Source organism: Dipteris shenzhenensis, chromosome 6 (genome assembly GCF_047967505.1).
Source record: "Dipteris shenzhenensis isolate YYH24624 ecotype China chromosome 6, Dip_SZ_1.0, whole genome shotgun sequence".
Lineage (NCBI taxonomy): Eukaryota > Viridiplantae > Streptophyta > Polypodiopsida > Gleicheniales > Dipteridaceae > Dipteris > Dipteris shenzhenensis.
The window spans coordinates 2885548-2893649 of NC_141601.1; the positions used below are offsets into that span (position 1 = coordinate 2885548).

At 44.8% G+C, this 8102-nt stretch overlaps 1 protein-coding gene across 1 annotated transcript; it reads left to right on the forward strand.

Annotated features, from left to right (window-relative positions):
• Window positions 1-4677: 4677 nt before the first annotated feature.
• On the forward strand, window positions 4678-6272 carry LOC147900641 (microbial collagenase). The gene is made up of 4 exons (XM_087376010.1): window positions 4678-4977; window positions 5125-5354; window positions 5458-5535; window positions 5756-6272. Exons 1-4 carry the CDS (start codon window positions 4803-4805, stop codon window positions 6047-6049), a joined length of 777 nt encoding a protein of 258 aa, XP_087232136.1. The 5' UTR covers window positions 4678-4802; the 3' UTR covers window positions 6050-6272.
• Window positions 6273-8102: the final 1830 nt, after the last annotated feature.

Here is an 8102-nt window from a genome sequence, read left to right on the forward strand (position 1 = left end):
TCCCTGCCCTCCAATGGTTCTCCCGAGGCTTATTGGAAAACCTGCTTAGTACACCAGTCGTAAAGTTGATGTTCGGCCGTGTGTTGCACAAGTAAATCAAACTGCCCACTAGCCTTCTGTACTCCGCTTCGTCCACCAGTGGTGATGAATCCTCGTTTGAGAGCTTCACGTCAACCTCCATAGGGGTGCCAACTGTCTTGCACTCAGCCATGCCAAATGCCTTTAGTATCTCTCCAGCATACTTCAGTTGTGAGATGAAGATCTATTTTGGCTCTTGCCAAACTTCAATCCCCAAACAGAAATGCATCAGTCCGAGGTCTGTCATTTCAAACTCTCTTCCTAGCAACTGCTTCGTCTTTGAGATCTTTTCTTCATGGTTCCCTATTATGACAAGGTCATCCACATAAAGGACCATGATCATACACCTGCCTCCTTCTCTGTAGATATACAAATTTGCATCAGATGGGCTCCTCCTGAACCCGTTTTGCAAAAAGTAGGCATCAATCCGCTGGTACCACGCTCGTGGGGCCTGTTTCAGCCTCGTAAAGTGCCTCCTTCAGTTTACAGACTTTACCTTCTGAACCGGGGATCACAAAACCTGGTGGTTGTTCCACGTATACCTCCTCCTTGAGATCGCCATTCAAAAAGGCAGATTTTACATCCATCTGAAATAGGGGCCAACTTCCCTGTGCTGCTAAAGCCAAAACACTGCGAATTGTGGTTAGTCGAGCTATGGGAGAAAAAGTATCCTGATAATCAAAACCATGTACCTGTGTGAATCCTTTTGCCATGAGCCGAGCCTTGTACTTATCCAACGTGCCGTCGGACTTGTACTTGGTCTTGTACACCCACTTGGTGCCAATTACCTTGCGTTTTGGTGGTCGATCCACAAGGTCCCAAGTGTTGTTCTTCATTATGGAGCCATTCTCCGACTGCATAGCCTCCATCCACCTATCATCACCCTGTGCCTCTTCAAGACACTTGGGTTCTTCAGCACGGATCACCTCTATCATCAAAGCGTAGTTGACCAAGTGTTCCTGCGCCCTTCTTTGCTCCTCTAATCTCTTGGACCGACGGTGTTCAGATGGTTCCTCCTCAATGGCTGGAGGTTCTATGCCGTCCAAATGCTACTTTACCCACTTCGGGAATGGCTGTTGCCGTTGTGGTTCTGCAGGCTCTTCTTCCTCTTCTTTATCTTGAATCCTCCCAAGCACCATTGGGGGAGTTCGGTCTGATGTTGGTGGTTGTACTGGATGGATATCCTGGTCCTAGTTGTGTGGGAAGGAAGCATCCTCCTCCAATTGATGCAGCTATTCTGAGAAGACACATCGCGACTTACTATTACCTTCTTGGTAACAGGGTTATAGAGATGGTAACCCTTCGCCTCTTCACTATAGCCCAAGAAAATACATTTCCGGCTCTTCGGTTCCCATTTGTCCTGTTAGCATCAGGGACATGCACAAAACAGTCACATCCAAAAACTCTAAAATGTGCAGCTGAAGGTTTCTTACCAGAAAAGGCATGCAATGGAACTCAACTTTGAGATGTTCCTACAGAAACTTGGGTTCTCTTACAATGACTACATCTCGACGCTGAGGAGCAAAGTCTGCCAGCCAACAATACTTCTCAAGCGACAACCGAAGGATATGTCCACGAACAATTTCAACCCCACAATATCCAGCCTCTGGTATGCAAATATTGATATTCAATTTGTCTTGAATCCCCATGCAGCGGCATCCTATTGCACATCATACATGACAAAAATAGACAAGGAGACCTTTGAGGCAGTGAAAAGCGCAATCGCTGCAAGCACGTCATCCGAGACACCCGCAAACAAACGCTTAGGAAATGTGGGAAACACAATACTAAACACACAACACATAAGCTCCCAACAAGCGCCTTATCTTTGCTTGTCCCTCCCCTTAACAAGTGGAAGTAGAGAGTTCTACTACATTAACACGAGCCCAGCCGACGAGAGAACACTATTGCTTAAGAGGCGTGCCCAGCTACAAGCAATCGACCCTAATAGCACATACATTTTCTTCGACGACATCATTAAAAAGTATACAAAGCGCGCCCTGAAATACGTGGACATTTGCCTAGCTGTTTATGCAAGCAAGCACACAATACCAATGACACAAAAGCAACCAAGGAAAAAGGGAAAAATAATTCGATTCAACAATTATAGCAAGACAAAATATCCAGAGAATCACTACAGAGAACTATGCCTGTTGTACCTCCCATTCCTACACATCGAGCACATGTTATCAGATGATTTTCCAACATGGACATGTATCACGCGAATGCAAATGTGATTGACAGCAACTGTTCGGAATTCGACTGAAGCTCAACGTACAGGGAGTTGGACACTAGGCCAGAGCCATCAATCTCTATAACAAGCAGCAGCACTACAAGCGAACGCTCCACAAGCGGAGAAAAATTTGACCTAGGATTGGAAATGAATATGCACAAGAGAAAGGCAATGCAACGCGACCAGTGTCGCATCTCTCAGGCTACAATGCTGAATAAACAATACTATGCGCTACTGGGAAGGCTTAACGATGAGCAGCAATTAATCATCAATGACATCATGCTCAAGAAAGTTAGCAATCCTGGTCGACCATTCCACCTACTACTCTCCGGAGAGGCGGGTACTGGGAAAACATTCACGTTGATACTGCTGGTGCAGGCACTGCTCTGCTTCTACTCGCACAAAGAAATATTGACTTGCCCAGGGCAATGTTGCTCGCTTATATTGGAAGATCTGCTCACGCAATTAGTGGGATGACGATACATGGAGCACTCCTCCTTCCACTACAATCATTGACCTACACATCGCTTTCAGGGGAAAAACTATAGGAGCTTTTCGAAGCATTCAAGGAGGTGCAGCTACTGGTAATTGATTTGATATCCTTGGTAGGGCACAACACCTTCACCACCATAGACTCCTGCATGAGAGAAATCAAACACAATCATGACCAACCTTTTGGTGGAGTTGATGTTTTGCTATGTGGAAACCTATACCAAGCGAGCCCAACCAAGGATTCATGGATCTTTGATGACAGAGCAACACTGTCATCTATGCTGGGGTCCTTTTGGAAAAGCATGCTTCTTTACTACGAGCTGCGAGAGCCCATGCGACAAAAAGACGAGCAATTCCTCACCCTGCTCAACAAAATCAGAATAGGATGCCAAACGAATGCTGACATCGAGCTCCTCAACAGTACACACCTAATAAACCACCGAAAAAGCATTTAAATCCTCATTTTTTCTACACGAACGCTGCCAAGGACCTTCATAACGACTATGTTTTCAACGTCCTTCGAACAGACCCTCACGTGCTTCTCGCGAAAGACATACGACACAAAACATGCAACAAATCTGTCAAAGTGCCATAACCATGGTACTTTAGGTACACTCGGTACTTTTGAGACGTTTCTAGAGTACTTGACCCATACCATCAGGTGGGCTTCATGGTGGTGAACTACGCCTGAAAAGGGGGATGATCGCAGAGATTTGTTCAGGAAACCTGAATGTCGCAGACAGGATTGCTAATGGTGCGGATGGGGTGTTCATGGACAGCAACACCGAGGTCAAGCCACACGTCAGTTGGATGCTCTTCAATGACCAACGCTCTGGATCAAGATCGCGTTCGGAGAACTGGCATCTTTACAGGGACAACACTCCAAGAAACTGGACACCAATCCTACAAGTCATCTGCGAGTTCCAGGTTGGAAAGAACCACTTCCACACGATTTCATGAAAACAATTCCCCGTGTAGCCTGTGGCAGCAAGAACATTGCACCGATCACAAGGCCTGACAATGCATTCAATCGCCTTTGATCCAAAAGGCATACACGCACATGGACTAGTTTACACCGCACTGTCTCGTGTTCGAGATCCCTTGAACCTTTACCTTGTGTTAAGGCTTGAGCACAAGCACATCAAAGTCGACCCTATGGTCAAACAAGAAATTTTAAGACTAAGGGGCACTCGTTGGTGGCCGTTCGAAATCGATGACATCTCCAACGCGCAGAGTAAGAGTTCACTACTTTTAACACTCAACACACTCTCTCTCCTGCATCATGCACACGACATTTCAGCCTCATGGATTTTGAATAGGATAGTCTATGCTTGCAAGAGACAAGAACAACTACTACAGATACGGCATCATTCCCACCTCTTCTAAGCATCTGCAGAAATGACGGCGTGGGCATTGAAACTTTCTACAGACAGGGGCTAGAACTCATCCAAGAGACTCACGTCGGGGATGAGAAGTGCCAGATCCAACTCACGGTGTTCGGGAACACTGAAAAAGAAACAATTGGAATACTTAACACATACAAATTACCCAAAACAAAAGTGGAATATCTACTCCAAATGATACACGACCTGATACAACTCATTCCGCCATCTACAACAACATATGCAGTAGGTGATTTCAACATTGACATGACCCAATCGTCCACACAAATGGGGCGGCTGCAAGACTTCATGGTACACCACAGCATGTACTTGATGAATTAAGGGCCAACAACAATCTACGGGTCCGGGATTGACCACATCTACAGGATACTCCATACACATACATCAATCTAAATCAAGAGAATTCCTGACATAGGTTCGAATGAAGAATTTCACCTTGTTTGTAATGATGTGGTGACTGTTTATTTTCTAGTCCATCTACGCTGCCGGAGAGGGTCGACCGTCGAATCACGAACGCCCAAAGGTGTGAAGGGTGACAATGGCTCAGACGATAAAATCCACGTGGTGACACCCAGTGCATGTAGCAATCGGCAGTCATGGCTTTTTCTCTTAGTCTCCAGCATCCTCCAACTTTTGATTGCGATCATGCCGTTCTCGCTTCAGGAAAGGCGTTCTCAATCTGGCCATCTAGCGCTGTTTGCACTCCCAAGTCATCCGTTAAATTCGCCAAGCGTGCTACTCGTTCCGACGCAGGCCTTGCGATAGAAACAGGTGCTTCTTGTTGACTTGTAGATTCTCCAATGGCTGGAGAGATTGATCGTTCTGCGTGCTAGTAGTGTGGGTAGCTGCTGTGTTAACCTGATGTCTCTATTAGGTGGTGGTCTTATTCTTTCGGAGCAATCTTTGGGTTATCTTCAGGATCTTCATCCGAAAAAGACGCCACACTCAGGCCTGCTGAAGTGGAGCAGAGCGTGTCACTTCTGAAAACCGCCTCGAAAACGAAGAAAGTGCTCCCCACAGATGTATATGCCGCGCTCCGCGTGTTGGAGAAGGCCAAACTTGATCCGTCAGACTTTTTGCATACTATCGGAGGTACTGAATCACCGGGACGAACGTGGATGCTAATCTTCAATGCAAGCAAGAACGTGGTGAGAAGTTATTCTCACAACATTCAATAAGTGAATCCAATTTTGCATCAAGATGAAAACAGGGTCTAACAGGCTTTCTGGAAATTCTGTGGCTGAGCTACAGGTCTCAGATTCTTTGAAAGGGGGGCCTGGAGGTGGACAGTATGTCCCATTTACCGCAGTTCAGAGATTTGACGCAGCTGTAAGTGCAAAAAACTGTGCAGTAAGAATGCCATTTTCGTCCTTGGGGTGGGAAAGAGATGAAGTATTACTTGTTGTTTGTAGCCGCACAGACTAGATGCCAAGAAGAAGTTTTAAACACGCTTGGACGGGTTTGAATTGTTTAGCTGTGCCATCTATTTTCTCTGTTTAATGTGATTCCCATTCTTTCTTCCATTGAGAGGTAACCATCTACGTTGCAGGCTATGAGGATTGAGAATGGGATCTATCTTGGTCCTCTAGGCTGCCTCACATTTGAAGGAAGAATGTCTTGGAAGAACCGAATCTTGGCTTTTCTATTTGAAAATGTGAAGATCCAAATTGGTAAGTTAGGTCCATTCAAGCTCAATCTTGAGAGGAAACAAGATCAAGACCGCACTCCGACTACAAAGGACCCTTTCTTCATATGGTTCTATGCAGACGAGGAAATCATTGTTGCCAAGGGAAGGGGTGGAGGCGTAGCACTTTGGTGTAGGTGTACGAGAGTGTCTTCATGATGCTTTAGCCTATTTGTATAAGTACAGAATGAGAATGCATGTTCCATAGGATACAAGGACATGATGAAATATAATGACATATTTTTCATATGATAGTATGTTGATATCATATCCCCATCACTGGTAAGTGTGAAAAGTACATTTGCAATTGTGGTTGCCTATTGCTAATGTCTTTGCTTGCCAAGGAACGTTTATATGTAATTGTTCTCATGAAATACCACAAAGAATATGATGATAATGTATCTGTTTGATTGCCTTTTACCTTGTCAGTCTTGTGAACACATGAAAATGTTGGTGTCTGCCATAATTGCATCCTTCACACAAAAACAAGGTTGCAACTTGAGCTCTTTTGTTATAATTCTTTATCTTGTATTTTCCTTCACTCTCGTTAAATTCATATGCATATTCTTGTATTCAAATTAACATACATCCTTGTTATTCTTCAGAAGAGCCAAGTTCTCCTTGCAATAAGGTGTTGGTTGAGTATCTTGCATTATCTCTTTATGTTCACCTCAATTCGCTTTTGCAGGTGATGATAAATTCTCTTACATTTCTGTCCCTGCATTTCTGGCACTCCTTTGAGGTGCCCTTATCCTTGTAGGGCTGTCAAATGTAGGGGTAGGACTTTTATACAGACTCACAGAGTGAACAACTGTGAAGTGGTATGCTCAACCTTTGGCCATGTCCATCATCATTTCTTGGTGCATTTCCAGGAGGACTGTCAGAGACTTTGCCTGCTGATTGTTATGCTTGCCATCATATGCAAGCTACTCGGCATCCTTCATCATCTACTTTCTGTGTAATAATTTTATCATTTTGCATATAGGCAATCATCCTCTTCTCCACTGTTGCATTTCTGAGAGTCTTTCATCATGAAAAGGTTTGCTCTGACCAGTATCATTGCTGTTAGAACAGCCATCTTTATCATGCTTATAATCAACACAGGTCATAGCTATCCAATCCATTTCTGCTTGGCTCTCGTACTGCGCATAGCTTTTCAGATCACTTACCTTGGCTGCGCATTATCTTCTCCAACAATATCACTAGTGATGTGTGCACTCCCTAGTTCACCCGAAGAAGACTTACAGATCTGGAAGCGAATGTACACTCAAGTATGACATCCAAAATACCATGCATGTAGGACCCTCCAAACACTACAAATCTTAGTACAAAATGCACCCCCCGTATGCCTCATACCTGCAGCATGATACCAAAATCAGGGCTGTGTGCTGCTCCTACAAGAGGTTTCCTTTCCTGCTGCCCTGTGCCTTATGTAGGGATTCAGTGGCTCTGCTGGTTGGGGGTACAAGCGCCCTATGGCCCCCTATTAGTAAGGTGGGGAGGGCTGGTCTGCCCCCCCTCCTCCAAACAGGCCGACTATACCAGTCAACTGGGACACTCTGACTTGTTCCTAGGCTGACCCTAGAAGGTGGACCGAACGATACACATAGTCACATAAAACCGCATCTCAGGAGATCTGAAATGTGAAAGGGTTTCAGCAGTGACACATTTTAATGAAACGTCTGAAAAGCAGATATGTTTCTTTTAACAAAATTTCCTAGTGTTTCTGCATGCACGTGTGCGCACATGTATGTGCGCACGCACGTATGTGTGTGTGTGTACACACGGGCGCATATTACAGAATTCAGTCCCATGGAAAGGGGCACTCTAGCTACAAACATTAGAAAATCTCAATATATGACAAGCAAGCAGGATAATCAATATCCTGAACTTGCAGACAATCAAAGAAGGATTGCCACAAGGCGGCCTGAAAAACAGAATACTTGGCAAGAGACGGGGCGTCGAAGATGTATGCACACACACATATACACATAAATATACATACACGTGTGTGCGCGTGTGTTTATGCGCTTGCGCGTGTGATGGGACTGTTCTATATGCCAATGGATTCACTAAAAAAATGTGTGTACATACTGAAAGTCTTCTATGGACATTTATCATTTCTTCCTTTCTGTTGCTCCCTTCAAGACCTGCATTTCAGGGGAATTCTTCCTACGGTCTAGCTAGAAGTGTTCTTCCACTGCTTTTAGGT

Coding starts and splice junctions, on each gene's coding strand:
- LOC147900641 (XM_087376010.1), top strand. CDS start 4,803: ATGGCTTTTTCTCTTAGTCTCCAGCATCCTCCAACTTTTGATTGCGAT. Junction 5,355..5,457: donor TCAATGCAAGCAAGAACGTG/GTGAGAAGTTAT, acceptor GCTGAGCTACAG/GTCTCAGATTCTTTGAAAGG. Junction 5,536..5,755: donor TTCAGAGATTTGACGCAGCT/GTAAGTGCAAAA, acceptor TCTACGTTGCAG/GCTATGAGGATTGAGAATGG.